Source organism: Lepisma saccharinum, chromosome 8 (genome assembly GCF_977018435.1).
Source record: "Lepisma saccharinum chromosome 8, izLepSacc3.1, whole genome shotgun sequence".
Lineage (NCBI taxonomy): Eukaryota > Metazoa > Arthropoda > Insecta > Zygentoma > Lepismatidae > Lepisma > Lepisma saccharinum.
In genome coordinates, this window is record NC_139236.1 from 78,847,376 (window position 1) to 78,869,440 (window position 22,065).

The following is a 22,065-nucleotide window of genomic DNA, read 5'->3' on the forward strand; positions in this document are numbered from 1 at the left end:
AACAAACCCAAGATGAAAGTTATACCATGATTAGAAGCAAAATTGTGAATTGTTTTACTTGAGCTTGTAAGCATAAATTTTACATTTTTTATCACTGAGGGCTAAAATTTTACATGGGTAAGTTACTTCATGTCCTCTACCATCCTATCAAATTTCATGAAAATCTGAAATAGTCCGGTTGATCCACATGCATGACCATAAAATTTGTTTTAAAGAAGATTTATTAATAGAAGCAGTGCAAATCCCACTAATTTTATTTGACAGTCTTTCAGAACGTATTTTAAGCTTCAATTTGAAAAAAGAACTGACATGATAACTGCTCTGCATTATAGTGATAATGAAAATTTAGTAACATGAGACGACAAAAAAAAATGAACATTATACACAATAAAGATTTTTTTCTGACTGTCAGTGCAAAGGAATCTGGGTGACAGCTTTTTAAATAGAATATATGTATATTTATGAACTCTAGAAAAAAATAAAGTAATATGTCAATTTGACTCCGAAATATAACCTTTTCTGTTAAGCACCATGACCTCCGCAATGACAGATTCGTGCAAAATTCTGGAACTTTTACCTCCTGTTTCTCAGTAACTATGAGGTCTACAGAAGAAAATTTTAGCATGTGTTCATACCTTGGTAATATTAACAACTACATCAAGTTTCATTGAAATCTCAAGTGATGGGTGTCATGGCCTGGTTGATTTGACATGGAATCAGTCTCCTGGAAAATCTAGGAATTCGTCGTGCTGACCACATGTCACCCTATAACTGGTTGGATGATTGCCCACCTCTGCTGAGGCATGTGGGAGTGAGGCCAGCATTGTGTTAATAGGCCTTGGCTCTCAAGGGCACTATGGGAATATGTTATGTTTAGAAAGTATGTTGGAATTTTTTGGTTAAAGGTGACTGGTTTTCTGGAGTTTCTGTATTTTGCTGAGTCTGCAAAAATACCACGTGATACTTTCTCGGAGCCCAATTATCCTGAAAATTATGTAAAATTTGAAGTTTTCATTTATTTTGCACCAGTATTGTGCAAAAATTGGATTCTCAGATTTATTAACAGCTCTTTTTATATTTTGATGTAATTATTGAGATCAAGTCTCGGCCAAATTCATTCATGTATTTGCAGTGCAATACTGGCAATATGAATAAATATATTGAACCTTTTTAATTGTTACCATTTTTTAGCGTCATTGCTATCTATGATGATTGGGAAGATTATTGGTATAAGCTCTACCCTAATCACGATTCTTCATGTAATTGAAGGTCGGATATCACCTCAACTGACCCAATTATAGATATTACATATTCTATTTTAATGTTTTCAGATTGAAGAGGAGATACAGACACTTCGTCATGTGTTAGCATCAAAGGTGAAAGCATCACAGGACCTTAAACGCAAACTTGGTATCACAGTATGGAAGGAGTTCCAGGATGATATGAATCAAGGTCTTCGCAATGTGAAGGAATCCAATGTGTAAGTACAGATTCCAAAAACTTGTTTCATAGCATTGGGATATATATGTATATATCTTTTTGTTTTGTAGTGTGTCTGTGTGGCATTTCTCCAAATGCATCCTCTGTGCTTTATGTGCATGATTAGAATTTCTAAGCCTTAAACGTGTTTCTCAAAGTTTTCCAGACTGTAAAATGTTTCCATTTTTAAAACTTGTAAGTCTTTATATGATGTATTGTTGTAAAGAGTGAGGTGTACAATAGGAATCATTATTTTGTTACATGGAAATGGTTTTATTAATCGCAAACATTATTATACACACACTATACCTTTGTATACAATAGAGTTAATGTAGTTAATGAGTTATTAAGTTTGTTCATTCGGCAAGGTGTCTGCACAGAATCATGTACAGAAATTTAAAAATCTAAAGCCAATACCTTGAGAATGATCTTCCTAATTTCAAGGACAAATTCTCAGTCTCATAATCTTCAGGGCAAGTCCTGCCTTGAAGCCTATTTTTCCATTAAATCTGATGTAACGTTCTGACTGATAAATCCTGTTTTGTGTGTGTACATGTGTTTTGAGTATGTATATACACCAAAACCATGAACATCTTTTATTCGACACCATAAGTGTAATCCACACTTCCTTAGCTGGAACATAAAAGTTATATAACAATCAGTTCTCCTACTGACTGTTCCATAATGTTGGTTGAAGGAGACTTGTCCATTTCTGATACAAATCATGTTTATTCGGGTCAATTTTACAGACATACTAAAAACATAAAACTTTACATATTATTACAAACCAATCTTCCAGTTTTGTTTGCACAGATAACAATGTGGTAACCTTTCATTTGAATCTTCTAGGAGGCAGGGCTACAAATATTTGTAATGCGCACAAGCAAATGTAATACAAGTGTTTAAAACTACGATAAAATTCACATGAGCTCAGTACACATGAATGCATGTCACCCTTTTGGCATGCTGCTACAATTTCAATGTTAGGAGCTTCCAAAGTCAAAATAGTTTTTCTTGTATGTACGCATTGCTTGCATTATAGAATTATTTTCCTGTAGTAACATTGACAACATCCATTATATAACGGATTCTTTTTGTTTAAAAAATTACTAACCATTGTTATAACTGTATCTTTAGTCAAAATGAAAATAAATGTCTGATGAAAGGAGCGTGTGTTCTCCTGAAACGTCACAAAGAAAAACTGTTTTCTTATGCTTGTAATAACCGTAAACTACAGGAAAATAATTCCAAAGTCAAACGGTAAAGAACAAAGTGTTGCTGCTTTCATTACATACAAAGCAACCGTGTATACCTTCTTACACTTGACAAGGATATTGCAATGCTGCACTGCATCCAGTGTTGTTACCCATCTCATAGCAGATGAGTTAAACCTACTCTGGCCTTGGTGACAGTCACGAAGCTATAGGAGCCTCCATGCTGTCGGAGTGGTAATATCGTTGTCTTCTAATCAAGGAGTCCCAGGTTCAATACCTGGCACAAGCGTATAGTGGTTCTGATCGTACTTTAAACTGTAGGTCCAGTCCCGGTTACATTGTCTGTGCATAAAGCAGGCTTAAATACTCAAACTAAAATGAAGCTACAGGTGTCAAGTTTTAACCCTGGGTAAGGCATGAATGTATCATTGTGTTTCAGGCCTCCCAGATGGCATAGTGGTAATGGCATTGCCTTGTAAGCAAGGAGAGTCTGGGTTGATACCTGCTGGAAGCACATAGTGTTCAGATCACACTTTAAATTGTAGCCTATTTGTGCCTAAAGTTTGCATAACACTCAAACTCGAGCCATCATCCATTTCATCATTCATCATTATCATAGCTATTCTTCTTCTTGGCACTACATCATAGCAATTAAACCATAAAATAACCATGTTGACCTGTCTGTAACACAGGTTGATGAGTGTTTGTGTGGCTTTCCCACTGTGCAACCCATGGCTGGCTGTACCATACAGTGCAGATATATACAGTAGACTCGCGATTAACTGAGTCCCGATTGACCGAGGCTCCAGGTTAACCGAAGGAGTGGTTGGAAAACATCGTGCTTCATAACGCACCCCCTGTTTGTTTATGGAGTCAAGTCACCGTCCGCACTGCATGTGTTCGTTACATTGTCGGGGTATCCGATTGTTATGGTTGTGTTTAAGTCTGTGTAGGCTCATTCTAAGCGGAAAAAGTAATCTTCTCATTTATGTTGTACTACTAATAAATAATGACTATACAGTTTTAAGTGTTGTTTCGTCATTTACGACCTATTAGCACATTATCTCCGTATTATCAGAGTTTTTCTGTATCCGAGGTAATCTCGTTCCCAATTAGCTTGGATAATCGCGAGTCTACTGTAGCTTTATATTGCTAAGCACTTTACAAGATGATCGTGTCCGGAAATCTATTACCTACATCATCTCGCAGCTGGGCTTTCCGAGATGAAGTTGTGGTCATTCTCCTGTAGACAGGAGAATCTGTGGCCAATTCCACCTATCAGCTTGCAGTGTGGTCATCAGAAAATATCACACAAATCCGATGTTAGCTTTATGAGCACAATCATCTTACTACTTGGCAATCTGTTCTGGGCTTTTTATTTTTTCACTGCAAGCTGGTACATGTAATACAGTCATTTGATATCTGTGTAAGTTGGCATATCCACACCAGGTTGTCTCCAATAGCAGGAATTTACGGTTTCAAGGAATGCACAATATAACCCGTGATGCAATAGTCTGCGAGGACCAGGGCCAACTACCGACTGCCTACCTCACTCCCACTACCAGAAGTGGCAGATCATCCAACCAGTTAACGGGGTGAAGTGTGGTCAGCACGATGAACCCCAAGTCGTTGTTGTAGGTTTCCATGACTGGGTTACGCTACTCATTCAGAGCTCAACCAATTTCCTCACGATGGTGGGTGGCCACCAGTCCCATACAGGCTGAAATCTCAAGAGAAAAGTTGTTATGCTTCCCCTAGGAGACTCGAACCTGCGTGCATCCCTTAGCCAGAGTCCAAAGCATGACTCCTTAGACTGCACGGCCATGGTGCGGGATGAATAAACAATGTACGGAGGTTTAGTTGTGGACATTGTGAGAATGCCGGAGGATGGCTTGCTATCATTGGTTGAACATTAGCATGGAATGTTTGAGACTAGGTTCTACAACTTTTTATCAAGTTTGCATACAATGAGCTGTTACAGATAGCCAGTGCAGTTGCCTAAACATCATGTTATCTTCAATAAACTCCTATTGCAAGTAACAATAATAAGCGAAACAAGTTGAATGTTTTCCCCACATTCATTTTTGTAATTTTTGTTCAAGAAGATAGGATATTGTCATTTTTTTGTGTACATGCATCAGATTTATCTGCTTGTTGCTTAACCTGTTACTTGTTATCTGTTTAGTTTATCTCTACTCAGTTGTTTCTAGTTTTAGATGTTACAGGGGAGGTACTTCACCAAGGATCCATCCAGCTGCACCCTATTTGGATGACCCCATACATTTAAAACTAGAGATGCATAAGTACAGGTAAACCAAGTTTTGGTCAAGCGCCACCCACTTAAGAGTAGGCAGGGAAAACCAGAAAATTCCCTTCTTTCCCTTTGTTTTATATTTATTTGGAACTGAGGAAAGACATTGTAGGCACTACAATACACATCCAGAAAGTAAAGATAGAAAGGCTGTAAAAATGAATTAAGTATTTCCAAAAACTTTTACATATGAGGGTCAGTCAATGGAAAACGGGCCACCCTGTATAACTATGAAAATTTGTTCTCACCGTGCTCACCTTAAAAGTAATCCCCGTAGGTGTTGATGCATTTGTCCCACCATCCTGGCAGTAGGTCAATGGCAGCCCTGTAGAAGGTGTGCGGTTTCTGCAACAGCCAATCACTCGCTGCTTCCTTCACCTCAGCGTCCGAGTTGAACCTGGCCACCACGCAGTGCCCATTTCAGCTCACCAAAGATGGCATAATCGCACGGTAACATGTCTGATGCTAAGGTGGGTGCTGGAGCGTTTCCCACCGAAATCTGTGAAACAGGTCCCAGACCGCATTGGCCGTATGCATTATCATGCAACGACACCACCCCAAATGACAGCAAAGCTGGTCTCTTCGATTTGATGGCCTGACGCAGGCACGCCAAAGTTTCTGTATACCTCATGCCAGTAACGGTGCACCTTTCTCACAAAATTCGATAAGCAGGAGCCCCTTGTGATCAAAGAATAATGTGAGGAGCATGTTATTGCGAGAACTCTGCATAGCCTTTGATTTATTCAGTGGTGGTGGGTGGGGGTGCTTCCACTGCTGACTTTGCCGCTTGGTTTCCGGTTCATACAGATGGCACATGGATTCATCCTCCATGATAATTCGACAGAGGAAATTACTTCCTCCATGATAATTCGACAGAGGAAATTACTGCCTTCCTGGTTGTATCAGAGAAACATCTCTAGTGCCATTCCCATGCAAAAGAGCTTTTTTTCTGTAATCAGATTGTGGGGACCAAACTGTGCACACACCTTTTGATACTAGAGGTGGTATTTCATGATGTTAAACACTGTGCCGTGACTTGCCCCTATGGTCTGTGCAATGTGCTCCAGTGTACACAGTCATTCATACATTGGATGAGGTCATCATTTGCGACAGTGACAGATGGTCCAAGGCGTAGATCGTCCTGCAGTGACGTTCTTCCTTTGCGAAACCTCCTACTACACTCCTTCACCCGTGACAGAGATATGCAATGTTCCCCATACTGTCATAGTAGCACCTTCTACCACCAGGAAACACACGACTGCTCGCTGCTCTTCTTTACTGGCTTCCACGATATACCGGATAGCAAGTCCCTACACACCTGCACTTCACATGGTTCACACTCGCACTGCTTCACACACCTGCAACGCGACTGCCATCTATTAGGTGCCAACAGAACCTCCTTCCAGTGGCAGGAGCTGCAACATCTACACATACAGATGTACGAGTTGGCCTGTTCTCCACTAACTGACTCTTATGCATAATTATTGCATATCACATAATCACCGCCAGTGTCCAAATATTCATTTAACTTTAGAACTAGCTTTTATAACCTCAAGTTGCTTCTGAATGATGGCATTATCTGTTCTTTCACCTCATTATCATTCATAATTCTCAATTTCATGAATTTGTTCTTCAGTTTTGTGAAGAAGGCTGTGAGGGATCAAAGTCTTGTGTACCATTCTTTTGTTTATCATGAACAAAGTTTGTCCTTTTATTTGTGACCCTACAGCATCAAATTTCGATTCATAATGTCACAATAATGAACATAATGTGTCTGTGGTAGAGTGCTGCATTGGACCACTTTTGCTCGAAAATACTCGATCGAATCTCCCACTCTCGATTGTACTGCACTCATAGTGGAATGATCGACAACGTCCCATATTTCAGAGCCTAATAAGCATCACTGTCAACCTAAAACCTATGCATGGAAGGAAACCACTGTGCAATTACAATTCTAAAGAATAATTCCGTATGTTATTATGGAAGACTCAAATACAATACACATGCAATATCTACAGACCGAAACGTAAAATGGATACACATGCTGACAGAGCTGCATAAGCAATAACAAATATCATACCACAGTCCCAAGAAATACGTGTACATCATTGTTCACTTACCGAAAAGGATAATAATATTCTGCTAAATAATGAAATGGAGTTATAACAATCAATCGAACATCATTTTAATGTGACAATAATCGTAGAAACATAAAATATCACCTTTGGTAGTTTCAGCCCATAATAATCTATTTCATTTTCATATATCTCTGTAAGATATACAAAACTGCATTTTAACATGGAGATGATGACTATGTTCACTTACTTTTCAATCGCACTTAGTCTTTTACTTCACGATCCATATTTGAAGACCCATTACCATAGAAAAATGACTGAAATACATGTACTAATAGGGTTCGAGAGTTCGAGTTTATTCTGCTCGATTGTAAGACCTATCAATTCTGCATGCTATCTAGCGTTTCCCGTGCGAACTATTTGCTGCTCGAGCAAAAAATGCTCATTGTAGCACTCTGGTCTGTGGTTTATTTCCACCAGTCTGATTCATTGATGTGTTCAGGAAATATAACATGGAACAAGCCCTTGTTGGTGACATTTTGGATCAACCTTTCTAAACTCATCACTGGCTACCACTTTGGGACTTCAAGGAACCACCTTCCATTTTCCTGTCAAAGAAAATTGATATGATCATGATTAAAGGCAATGTTTCGAACACTAGGAAATAAAAATTCTCTGTTTTGTATTGAGGCAATCTCAGGTTTGGAGTTCACTATGAGCCTTATGGCTTTTTAATTTTGAGATCAACACTCCCAAATAAGAGTGTTTTCATCAGAAAGAAAAGTCATTACCATTTGAAAAGAAGAAAATGAATGTGTACAAGTAGGGAATGTAATGTTATCATTCTCTATTATTTTTTCTTGCAATCCAGATCAATTTACAAGGACATAAGGACATATTCATTTCTTGTTCTTCACGATTAGCCAAACGTGGTAGAAAAGTGAAGTAAAATTAACTAAATCAATCCTTTCTTGTATGTACACATTGCATGCATTGTAGAATTATTTCTCTTGTAGTCTACGGTTATTACAAGCATAAGCATAAAAACACTGTTTTTTGTTGTGACTTTTCAGGAGATATTTATTTTTAGTTTGATTAAAGATTACATTTTTTTAAACAAAAAATAATCCATTATACAATGGATGTTGTCAATGTCACATTGTTGTAATGTAGCAACTTAACTGTGAAAACAAGTAGTGTGTGTTATTTTTATTTCAGATAAAAATTTTGATCACTTTATTTTTTATTTAAAAATTATGAATCCCAAATATCATCAGGCAATTCAAAATCATTGCTTTCACAGAGTTTCTTGATGTTTTCCGTTACATGAAATTTTAAAGATGGTGGCTTACTCCACTTGTGAAAGAGAAAACTCCATAGTGGGTCTATGTTACCATTTTCATTATTTTAATTTATTCCAGTGTTCTTCTGCAATGAACGAAGAAGCTTCCCAGACATTCAAATCTACGTTGCCCATCACTCTTTTTAAAACCCTTCTCTTTTTAATAAAATGCTTCTCTTCCGTGATGTGAGCTGACAAACCTGTTCTTGGGTTTAAATTTATAATGTCCAAATCGTGTTCGTGTCATCTTATTGCCATTTTCCTTGCTGTTTGTCCTATATAATCCTTTGAAAATGAACAAATTACATTATATATTCCTGTGGGTTCCACATCTGGTAGAGATTTTCTCATTTTATATCCATTAAATATACATTTCAAACTTCTTGGTGAAGAATGCGTGTGTTCTCCTGAAACGTCACAATGAAAAACTGTTTTTATGCTTGTATTAAAAACGTAGACTACAAAACAAATCACCAAGAAGTTTGGAATGTACATTTACATACTGTAGCATATTATCAATTTTGGAATGGTATCGTGAATTTGTGCTCCGTGGAAGCATACATACAGAATCGAAAGTTCTATTTCACAGGCTCACAGTGGTGAAGCAAGCAAAACGTTAAGAAAAGTTGTTTGTAAGCATGCAATGTTCATTGGGCATTATCCATTGTCCAGTGCTTTTTACTATGTTTATTTCAACATTGGTTATTGTGTTAATACTACATTTCGAGAGAGTTCTTTTCTCTCATTTTCAGGTGAAGAAAATTTGTTTTTTGCTAATTGAGGAGATTGAACCTACAACAGATCTGTGATTTTGTTTGCACATTGTGAAAGTGTGTTGATGTTGTATGGCAAAACACTATGCATTTACGTAAATAGTAGTGAACCCATCTTGAGCTGTCTATTTAATATTATTTCTATTGTTGATCCATCTGGTTACAACTGAAATTAAAACTAAAACAAAGATGTAATTCTTGATTTTAGGTAAATGTTGGCAAGTGGACTAGTATGTGATCTATTTATAATGAACCTAGAAACTGTACCAAGTAAATTAATTTCATAACTAAAGCACCTTCTGTATGGTTTGTGCATTTTAATAAAAAGCATGTCAACAGCATGATGCATATTCACTAATTACAGTAAGTACATGCATTTGCAAATATTGTTACTGGGTTTCTATTAATTTGACACTAGAAACTGACTTGCACCTTGTCCTGGAATATATATTATAATTCACTACATATTTATAAACGGCACAAAAAATATGACATAAACCTAAGAACTGGCAACAGTAGGATTGTTTATTTTGTTAGCAATAAATAGCCTTGGAACTAATTGAACAAACTATGCAATATACAAGTGTCCTTTGACAGACTCCATTTCGTCTGAGTATGCAAATGAGAAATTTGCAGAACATGCATTACCTGTCAAAAAATAGTCAACATGCTGTTTATAAATGTGTAGTGACTTACAAATATTGTTTTCAGTAATTGTTTACTTTTGGTCTTTCTGAAATTCTCTCTGTAAGTGACATATTATGTACATATTTCTATGAAATAAGTTTATTTAATTGTAATTATATTATATTGTTATATGTTGATGCTGAGATTTTAAGTTCACATTTTTCTTGCTTGTGCACCATACTTACGTTATATTTATCAATGGGAATCACACATAAGATCTTTTATAATTTGCTGTAAAATGTTACAACGTATTCAATTTAATATGAAAGTGATAATTCAACACAGAATGAATCCCAAAATATAAAGTTGTGAATTTTAGCATGTGTATGAGCATATGAGAATGTTGGCAAATATGACTTTTTTTAAAATACCTGATCATATTTTAATTCCCATGATTTACCAGCAAATAATTCCTGTAATTTTGGTTGAATAATCAATGTGAATTCTTATTCTCATGTGTTTTTTGTACTTGCAAATGATGATATTTTATGTAATTAAGTAAGAACTGGTAGCCTCTAATGTTGTAGCACAAATCGTCTCTTCGGCATGCATAGTTAGTCCTTTGTTCTGAGTTATGTAATTCATAATTAACTTGAGAAGAAATGCAATGGGAATTTAGCAAGGCTGCTTTCGGATCCATTTGTCTCACGGATTTCACAAGTGACAAGTGACACAGTCTGTAGACAAGCATTCACTTCATATGGGCAACCAACAACCAAATGCACACTATTGAGTAACGTGGCATAGACCAAGAGGCACGTGAGTGAAAGGCAGTATGTACAGCTTGTCACTTCGGTATGAGAGGGGTGCCTTTATTTATGAAGGTTAATTTCCAGCTGACATATTACTTGTTACATGTCACTGAAGGCTCCCTAAGATACAAAGATTATAATTAAACATTTAAAGTATTTAAATATTTTTTAAGCTTTGTTTCATGTTTTTGGCACGTCAAGATTTTACCAGCTTGTTCTGAAATTTGCAACTAAATACAATACTCTACATAATGAGCCTAAAACAATGCACTTGGTCTCCTACCCAGAACACTAATATTTACAGTACACTGTCACTAAACATTCGTCAATTTGACCGAAATATCAACTCCGCTGTCTTCTTAAGTACTTATTAATTCACAAAATATAGGAACAGAGACAATTAGAATAATCATTGTAACCACGTAGGAACATCTTCACAAAGATATATTTCTGTAGCTATTGCAAAAGTGATTTAGGTCTTTACAGAAAATGTAACTTTTCTGTGAAGAGGATTTAATCTTGTGATTTTTTTTTTTTTTTTTAAACACATTATTTGGTGCTCTCCACATATAGGTTGCCTGCAAGCTGAACAGGAGTTGCTAGTCATTCTTCTACATTATCTTCTGTTTAATTACATTCTGCCCAATCTGATTGATCTTCCTAATCAAATACTTGTACCATATTAACAATTTGCTCACAGTTCAAGGGAAAATGTAATGACATGTTTTCTGTGCAAAATTTTATTTGTAAATTCAGGAAACACAATAAACAACAAAGTCCTGGACGTCTCAAAATACAAATACCATCATTAATACTGCATAACATTGTATTGTCAATGCATATAAGTCGATTGGCATCATAAAGTTCATGACATATTAAGGTTCAGTTAGCATCCTTTAAAGTAGATTTTTTTATTTCTAAACTCTCGTAGTAGCTCCATATTTAATTTTTGAATTCTGCTTTGTGTCAGTATTCTCTAAAATAAGTTCACCTTTTCTTCCACCTGTAATGCTACTCTTGAATAACAGTTCTTATGTGTACTCCCCATTGAGTTTTATTATAAGTTTTTATTATTGCATGCACTTAAGAAAGGCTGTAACTTTGTGTTTCTTGCTTGGTGTGGTGATTAGTAATAGTCTTGGCTTGGTTTCTGCCCTGCAGGTACGTGTCTTTAGAGGGAAAATATCAAGAATTTCACCAAGCAGTTACCAGTGCTCCAATGTAAGTATTGTAAATTTGCAAACATATAGGAGCTGCTTGCTGGAGAAAAAATTGCTGAAACTAACACTACGCTACTAAAAACTGCCACACTTTTATTCTGGTGTTGACCGTATTTACTAATTCTGTGTATTGTATGTTTACTGTGCTTTGTTTATTGTCATCTCTAGATTTGCGTTCGTTTCATATAGGGTGACGCATTCGGTCTAACTTTTTTGGTTGCTGTGATGTGCTTTAATTACTAAATATGCAAACTAATGACTTACCTTACAGCTTTCACAGTGTTTCGTGGGTATTTGTGTGTATTCAATAATAGCCAAAATATGCTTTTTTCTATAATAATACTAATTCTTCTTAAATACTGCATCACTTAGTGCATTTTAAGATGGAAAAAAATTACAAGATTTATAGTATATGTAAAGGGTGTTCCGTATAGGATGCCGAATTTGAATTGAGTGCTATTGTTTTGTTTCGAGGATGGCAGACCTGTTCTTACCAATGTTGGTATCTGTTGTCATGCCGATTAATGTAGCCTCAATTATTTTGACTCGTTTGTTGTGGTTACGATATTAGACCCTTGCCTTACTCCAGGTGTTGACCGTATTTACTAATTCTGTGTATTGTATGTTTACTGTGCTTTGTTTATTGTCATCACTAGATTTGCGTTCGTTTCATATAGGGTGACGCATTCGGTCTAACTTTTTTGGTTGCTGTGATGTGCTTTAATTACTAAATATGCAAACTAATGACTTACCTTACAGCTTTCACAGTGTTTCGTGGGTATTTGTGTGTATTCAATAATAGCCAAAATATGCTTTTTTCTATAATAATACTAATTCTTCTTAAATACTGCATCACTTAGTGCATTTTAAGATGGAAAAAAATTACAAGATTTATAGTATATGTAAAGGGTGTTCCGTATAGGATGCCGAATTTGAATTGAGTGCTATTGTTTTGTTTCGAGGATGGCAGACCTGTTCTTACCAATGTTGGTATCTGTTGTCATGCCGATTAATGTAGCCTCAATTATTTTGACTCGTTTGTTGTGGTTACGATATTAGACCCTTGCCTTAGTCCAGGAAAAATTCCCGCAACGAGTGATCTCTTTGCATGGTGACCAGGAATGGCCGGGAAGGTCATCTGATCTTACACCCTGTGATTTCTTGTTATGGGGGTTTCTGAAATCACAGGTGTACGGCAACAAACCACGAACCCTTTAGGAACTGAAGGCAGAAATCGTACGGGTGATTGGAGGCATCGGGACAGACATCTGCGAGAGGATTATCAATAATTTTGTGGAGTATATAAATGCATGCAGACTCAGTAGGGGTGGACATATGCCTGACATTGTCTTTGATACGTAAATGGGAGATGTTACTCATTGTCTTTCATACGTAAATGGGAGATGTTACTGCTTACATATATGTGAGATATAACTATTTTGATGATATTTTCCTTATTTTTATTTAATTTTTTAATTCGGCATCCTATACGGAACACCCTATATGTCAAACTGTGTTGCAGCCAGGTAAGTGACAATCAGTAGTATTAAATGTACTTTTTCACATATATTTTTACATGTTTGTGGGATCTCTTGAAAGTCCAATAGTGGGCATAGACCTAAATTTTTAATGATATTTTTCTCAAAACATTGTTATTTTTTTCACTTTTTGGTGGCGTTTTGTCAAAATTCTACTCTTCTGATTAAGTAAAATAGACCTCCTGCTTATAACAAATAAAAGGTGATTTGGATGAAGTTTTCGTTTTGCTTTTTCGTTCAAGCAAGAACAGATTTCAGTTTTTTTTACACTCTTGAAATAGAGAAATATATTTTACTTTTATTATAAAGTTAACACAGTTAACAATTTTTAGGCTCCCAGTTCCCTGTTTCCCTCGATTTACATGAGAATATTTAAAACAAAGGGTACAAGCAGTACCTTAGATCAATTTGGTGATGTCAGAGAAAATTTCTTCGCATTTTGTCATGTTCACATGTAAAAATAAAAATTAAATGTTACCATTTTACTTACGTTTTGAAATGCTAGCTAGCTTTTGTTACTTTTACCTTCAGTTAAGTAAAGCGGATCACATCTTTTCGTAACCCATTGTCACTATAACAACTAGACAAGAAGGTCTAGATATTTTATGAAAAACACTTCTTTCTCCACTTGCAGCACTCTTCTTTCGCTTAACTTTCTTTTTAGAATCCTGATGAAGTCCTTAGTAACAGCGGCTCCTTTCTCCTTTAAGACAATGGCGTAACCGTCTGCTTAATCTTGGAACTTCGAACAAGTGCTCTAAGTACCTTTCTGAGATTCTAGGATCTGAACTAACTTTGGCCCTTTGATACTTATGAATCCGTACAATAAACACAGCCACAAGAGTCACAAAACTTATATAATACGGCATTTACTCCCTTCAATTCAGTCACGACTCCATACATTGAAGACTTTTGCAGGCACCATGCAAACTTGCACGGCCTTCCTCCCGAAGACTCTCCATACTCACTACTAGAAGCTCCGCGTGTGCCAAATTCTTCTCTATTGTTCTTTGTAGCTCAGTATTTTTTTAGGAGCAGTTTTTATTTTTTTATTTCTTCTTTACGTAAGGCTCTCAAAACAATCGGTTACATGCTGTTAGGGCGTTATCTAGTAGCAGGCTCTGATCTCGTGTATCGTGCCATGAAGGCAAATATGTGGATGTGGAGGGAGGGACACACACATTTGCGTTCTCTGTCGTTTTTGGAATACCATGCTCTAGTCACCTTAACCCCCCGCCCCCACAAGTACCTATTTATTAAAGGCTTGGTGAACCATAGAGCTGCTTTGCACAGGAACAAGGTCAGAAAATGTTCACCTTCGGGAATCGAACCTGGGTTTTCCATGCGGTAGTTGGATATCCTTCCAACAGAACCACTGTGGCTCCTAGGCTCTGGCCTTGAAAGCCAGATGATGTCAGTGCCTAGAGTCCCATCACCACTGTTAACATATCACTAGGGTGACCATATGTCCCGTTTCAGAGGCGTGTCCTGTTGATATTATTAAAAAGACATTAGTTGTCCCATTTTATAAAAGTGTAGGAGTTTAGCTTGGAAACCATGTCTACATTTTTTAAAAACATTAATAAAACATTGATGGAGTTTTTTAAACTGACATCATACTGTGTAAGTTACCTCCCGCCGCGAGGTTGTATTGTTTTGAGTATGTTCCGTTATTTGTAGAGCAGTGAAGATGCATGATCAAGAAGCATACATGAAGTTTCAATACGGACTTGCAACAATAATTTAAATTCTTGACAGAAACTCAAAAGACAAATCTCGTGTTGTGTGTCTGATATGTGGGGTAAGTTTCATGAACGGTTGTTGAAGAATAAAGCCGTTTTCAATACTTCTGGCATTCCTCAACCTCAGTGTAGAACTAACACCAAAAGTTGATCAGAACGGACCAGAAAAAGTGTCATACCAAGATTATTATAATTATTAATATTTTTTGTCAACTGGTGATCATATTTCATTTATAGTTTCTTATGCATCATTTATGTGATCCATACTTTAATAAATAAAAACAACAATTTTGTAATTAGGCCTAACCGATTTTTCAGGAGGGGGTAATGACTCCTTGGTATGTCCCGTTGTTGTGTCAAAATATTATGGTCACCCTCCATATCGCCAATGAAAAGCTTATTGGCCTCAATGGGCTCTTGTGCTCCACAGTTTTAGATAAATACAATTTACGCTTTCCATGAACATTTTAAAACTCTCCTTCTTGGTACATGATTTTATAAACAAAGTCTGTACATTATTCATGTTTACAACTTTGTGAACAAGGGAACGAAGATAGTAATGTAGTAAGTCTTCTCCATTAGCATCAGGGTGCATTGTACACAAGTTTTTAGTAGTTTGGCAATGCTCCCAACAGATATGTCTGTTGTAGCATCTTTCCCTCAGGGAAATAATATATATATATACACACTAATGATGAAGGAGACAGTAAACACTTACCACACGAAGAGAAATTATTCTATATTTCGCAATCTGAGTCGCATTTTCAAGTTAGAAGGAAAAAAGATCGGCGTTACTAGGAGAAGAGGCACAGAATACTGACCATAGCGTCTCTACGATCAGTGTTGCCAGAAACAGTTGATAGATGACGACAAGTACTTTAACCAGTGTTTACTCTAAGGTGGGTGGGTAGTTTCGGGGAGGAGAGGAAAGGGTTACTGGTTGGCTAGGTTGAGTCCGGGGGGTATAGTGGCGTGCATGCCTGCTATATAGGCCCTTTCCCATCGCCTGTGGAAAGATGTGTCAGAGCAGGGGGGAAGGGGGGTAAAAGATGGATGATGGCAACACGGAAGCAGTTATTGAAGGTGGTGTGGATGTGTTTTATATATATATATATATTATACCTTATGGTTCCAAAGAAGGGGAAATAAAAAGGAAACTTGTAGATATCTGAAGGATCAGATGTAGAAATATTGCATTTGTGTACTTAATCAACAAAAGTTTATTCCAAAAGATAACATGAAAAGTCTATTTTCTTCAGTTGAAATGGGAAAAATGTGTTAGAATCTCTAGACTTGGTCTCTACAACAAGTGAGCAGCTCTTAGATGATTTCATTGTAGTTATTGCTGCAGCACATTGCTCTATTAAACATACAAAATGGGTAAAAGTGTGTGGAGTGCAAACTTGCGTCATTACATTTCATGCGAGTCAAACTTAAGCCTGAAGGTGAAAATCAATCTTTGTAACCAATGTCAAAGGGTAGGTAATCAGTGGAAGTGTACTGGAAATAGTTTTTATGCTTCAACTTAGATACCATCAGTAGAAATATTATATTTGGCCGCCCTGGCTTGGAGTGCTTGCTCTGGTCTCCAGAAGTGCAAGTGAGTTGCTCAAGTGAAGGCTTTTAAACGCAGGATATAATTTGATTGCATACTGGGCAGTAGCGACACCAGACAAAAATTAAGGGGCTAAGGAAATTACCAGCAGATTGGGAGTGCATAAAAATTCTCATATGTTGCACAGTTCAACTTATTGTGTATAATAATAATGACGCATTTATAAATTGATAATCAACATTTTTTTCTTAAATCTGGGGAGTACCTGACGTTTTGGGGACATAGCCCATCCTCTCCCCTGTGGCATTGTTGCTGCATGAAACCTGGAAAATGCATCTGTGCAAGTGTGAGCGAGCCCAATATTGTGAAACAATTTCGTAAATAATAATTGAGGAAACTTTGCTGGAATATTGATCCAAATGAGATGAGTTGATTAAAGGCTGATACTACCAAAGTGAATTTAAATTTTTACAAATGGTCGTGTGTAGCACATTTATCTTATAATTAGTAATAATAACTTTTGTTTCATAAATGACTGAAAATGTTTAATATTCTTGATGATTTGACATACTACATATACATTTTTTACAAGAGTCAATGTTGCAGTGAGATGAAAAACTAGTTACAAAAGATAAAAGCAAGAGTTATTTTTATTTAGAAGTATATATTACAGTTCTAAGTATTAATTATAGTTTGATATTGATATTGAACACTAACTATACGAGGGGGTGCTGACATGTCTTTAGCCTTTGTACCTCCTCCTGTTTTGATATGAACAAATTGTAGGTTGGAATGAACTTTCTTCCTTGTAGTTTCCTGTCACAAACAAGAGCCTTTTAACGTAATTTTATCTTCCAAGTGTGAACTGGTCATGGCAGTAATTTAGAAATGTTTCAGTCGAAACAACAGAAGGGCAGTCATCAAGTATCTCTTCTTGCAAAGAAAGTCCATAAGTCAAATTCATAAAAAACTGGTTTCCAAATTTTGAACCGGGCATTTCAGCACAATGAGTCACATCCGGGGAGGCCTCAAGTCTATTGTGCGAGAACCTGCGAGCACTGTGCATGAATTGGTCGTAGAGAATAGGAGAATTTCTGGTAAGCTCAGACCCTGAACATCTCCTGTAAAAGAGTTTGTGTAATTATTCACGACCACCTCAACATGAAGCTTTAAGCCAAGTGAATCTCGAAACTTCTCTCAGTGTAGACCAAATTGTGCTTGAGTTACACCTTCCAGAGTAGTTCTTAAATGGTTTCAGGGGGATAATGATCACTTTGTGGCCCAATTCGTAATGCTCAATGAGAACTGGGTCTATTTGTATGATTCCATGACAAAGAACAGTTATGAGTGGAGGCACAATGGTTCACTATGCCCAAAGAAATCCACAGTCCAGAAGTCAACTAACAAGGTTCTCGCGACATTCTTCTGGGACAAGGATGGTGTGCTGTTAGTTGATTCCATCTAGAAGGGCTCCAGTATAACAGGTCAATACTGCACATCACGTATCTATCAGCTGAAGCTGATATCAGCATGCTGCCGAAAGTTGTTCAGACGAGTCATTTTCCTCCAGGACAATGCATCACTGCACCGTGTCACGAGTTTGAAGTGCTGGACCATCCGCCATATTCTCTTCTGGATTACCTGCTCTTCCCAGATCTCAAAAAACACCTATCTTTGACACCATTGCTGAGGCCATCCAGGTTGTAAAAGTGTGGTTTCAGAAGCAAACAAAGACATTATTTTTATAAGCTCTTCAAAAGTAGAGAAAGGTTGCACAAGTGTGTTAGTCTCCACAGAGAATATGTTGTATAAAAACATCAACACCATTTGCCAAATGTAGTTTCTTCTAGGTAAAGCTAAAGACTTATCAGAACCCCTTTCTAATATTCTACATGAAGAATATTAGAGTACATGCTGTCATAGGCGCAGTTTCGCACATCCATTTGGGGGGGATAACTGAGGCTAACATATTCATGTCATTATCCATTACCCAAATCATGACTGGCATTCTCCTTTGGAAAGAGGTAACCCCCACATCATATCCACATTGTGTTGCCATCGAGTGTCACTTTTGTTAAAAGGAATAAATACACTATTGTAGATGGTTGCAATTTTATTAAAGAACACATTTCTTCTTTAGAATATAGAAGGTATACTTTTAATATGTGATGACGTCAACAGGATTTTTTCCAGCATTTTCCTCAAAACAATTGTTTATGCATTTAAGATCAAACTGTTTAGCAGCAACAGTCTGAAGTACATAGCTGGTCTTAATTCTCTCAGGTAATTTACAATGCATTATGGAAAACAATCACATTGCAAGTGAAGTGAGCAAGAAAATCTTTGTATCCAATTTTTTTGCAAACTGAAAACAATATTGATTTCATAGGGTGCAAATAATTTCATGGGGCACCATGGCATTCTCTTTTTCAATTTTTAAAATTAGATAGCTTTCCAGGGCCGGCTCCCATTTTACGAAATGTATTTTTATTTGTATAAAATTTGTGATTGAGGGGGCAATTGCCCCGGGGCCACCACCAAAAGGAAGCTGTGAAGGGCCTCCACCCCGTTCCGCACTACATTTCCCAATGTCGAAATTCTCTTTATAATGTATTTGGTCTTAATGGTAACAAACTGCAGCAGAGAAAGATCTTTCTCAAAAATGAATTAGCGAAAAACAGGCTTCGTGCTGCCATGGGACAGGATCGCTTATCCAATCTTTATTTATTAAGCATTGAACATGAACTTCGCGAATTGGATGATATAGTAGATGAATTTTCGGCGAAAAAGTCAAGAAAAGTGTGCATACTATAAGTGTGGAATTTTCTTGAAGAAAGTGTAGTTACTACAATTTCCACAATGAACCTGTCGGTATTTGTTCAGTAGATGGACCGTGCATATGTAATGACATATTTACTCTTAATTGTAAATAATAATATCATTTATAATAAATTATGTACGTAAGTATAGTCTACTACTCAGTTCTCTGTTTCCGTCAGAACCCCCTTAGTATTTACTTTACGGTGTTCACTCTTCATAATATACTGTAGACACTTAGACGCAGAATTTTACTGCTGCTATAGCGCTACAATTTTCGTCCTGTAACTTTATTTTACTGCGCTATTCTCCCTGCAAACCTATCTGCGATATTTTCGATTCTGAATGACTACTGATTCTAAAATCAGGTCTACCATTTCAACTGCTGAAAATTGGTGGTTAACATATTGAGCTAATAAAGCTCCTAGTAAACAATAATTTTAAAAAATGGGAGTCCCCACAAAACATTTTGCCCAGGGGCCTCCACAAACCTTGATACGGCCCTGGTGGCGAGCTCAACATCAAAGAATGGTTTTCCTATAATTTCCAAACTTCTAAAGATGATTAAGATTCCTTGTTACACCTATAGCCAGCATAAGCATTTACACGTATTATTCCACGATAATCTTCATGTGCGTTACTTGAAACAACGAATAAGATTCTTCTTACCTCGAGAAGTAATACCTATATCCTAAGCAGTGGCGGCGATTAGGGGGACCAGGGGGCGATTGCCCACCCCATTTTTGCCACTTTTGCCCCCAGTATTATGCTCAACTTTTTATACAGAGCAGGCCCTGACATTCGCTACGAGACTCGGCGGCAAGCTGACCGGCGTCTGCGCTTGTCTTTACCGGCGAACGGGGTACCGCGACAGTCGGCTATTAAAATTAGTTTTCATATTGTGTACTAACCTTGACTACAGAAGGTGTTGAAAATGATGTCCCTCTGCTGCAACACATTCCTGCCATCTCCGAAGGAAATTGACATTTACACGTGCAAATTCGTCTACTGTAATTCTCCAGATTTCTCGTACAATACTCTCTCTTAACTCACGGATGATGTGCGGATTGTCTTTGTATACTTTATTTTTTAGATTTCCCCATAAATAAAAATCGCAGGCTGACAAATCGGGGGGACCTAGAGGGTTTTTGAAACACCCGTTTCTTGTGAGAGGCGGCGGATAGATTTCCGAGGAGACTGTTCTAACCTTTGTTATATCTCATCGAGTTTTTCCTCAGTAAGTACACGTGGATTTTTCTTTCCACTTTTATTCAGAACTGACCTTGTTACTCTAAACTTTTTTACGAGGTTTAATTGGTCCTATGTGGAACGGGAACACCAGGAAATTTCGTTGCAAAACGTCGTCGCGCTTTTCCACAATTCCTCTTTCCGAAGTAACACTCGACAAGATAAATCCTTTGTTGTAATGTAAAATGTTGTGGTGCCATATTAAGCCACAATCTTCAACACACGGACACGACACAAGTAGCGTGCGACCGTCGCGGACCCCGTTCACCGGGAAAGACAAGCACTGACCCCGGGTCGCTTGCCACAGAGTCTCGTAGCGAATGTCAGGGAATGCTCTACAAAGGAAATTAAACTGTCCTTGTCACCTGGTTTTAGAAGCCAATCGCCGCCACTGATCCTGAGACTCCTAGAGATACCTGAGATTACTGGAGCAACAACCTACAAGTGACCCACAAGATTCACCCGTCACAAGGAGAGTTGAACGCAAGCTTCAAATGCATCTGTCTCGTACAGTGGGATCTATGAGTATTACCGTGCAAATTGTCCATGACTATTTACATTAATTTTTCTCTTACATCCTGTGTGTTTTTAAGCGATGGATTTTTATGTATGCTGGTGGAGAATTTGTCAACAGCTTGTTGTGAGTTTTCTCTTCATTCTTGAAGCTCTTATTGGGTCAAATAAAGTGCACGAACATGGTGATGGACAATTTGCACGGTAATACTCATGGATCCCACTGTACAGTGAAAAATCCAAATAAATCCCGCGCGTCACCTATTCGTGACGAGGTGCAACTTGCACAAAAAGCTTGGTGGAAAGGAGTTATTTCACGAACGAACTGCAGTGATCACCATTTAATAAACGCGATTGAATCGCTTGTATATGATTGCGGCACGTACTCGAATTCAGCTCCACAGGAACTAACTTCACTTCTTTGAGCTGACGCTTTTTTCCCTATCAAAACTGCTATTCTATTCAAGTCTCTCTGCAATGACGGCTTCTCTTTTCATGTTCAGAAAAGCTCAATTGTAGTAGAGACTCATTGTTGAAAGGCTATATTTATGTAAACACTGGATGCAACGCCGCTATGGCTACAATGCAATAATGTTTACCATGCGCTCCAAGGTGGAAGATCAGGCAAATTCTTTCCTTTTGAAATGCCTGCTCCCTGGTGACTGTTGTATTTCCCTCCCCTCGGCTGTGAATGTGGCAACCAAGTGTTCAAATTCCCCTCCCAGAAGAAAAGGCTCTGTCTGGCAGAGAGTGAAGCAAACGACAAAGCACCTATTGGCGGGAACTGTACCAAGATATA

At 37.4% G+C, this 22,065-nt stretch overlaps 1 protein-coding gene across 8 annotated transcripts in view; it reads left to right on the forward strand.

Moving 5' to 3' along the window:
* Positions 1 to 22,065, forward strand: part of LOC145991177 (tumor protein D54) — a 98,968-nt gene that overhangs the window by 47,799 nt on the left and 29,104 nt on the right. For 6 of the 8 annotated variants that reach the window (XM_083127031.1, XM_083127030.1, XM_083127032.1 and 3 more), the window contains 2 exons: positions 1,332 to 1,480; positions 11,795 to 11,854. In XM_083127031.1, the coding sequence (XP_082983157.1) occupies positions 1,332 to 1,480; positions 11,795 to 11,854 (209 nt within the window). The remainder of the gene's footprint in view (positions 1 to 1,331; positions 1,481 to 11,794; positions 11,855 to 22,065) is intronic. The other 2 variants (XM_083127028.1, XM_083127029.1) reach the window with 1 other exon arrangement.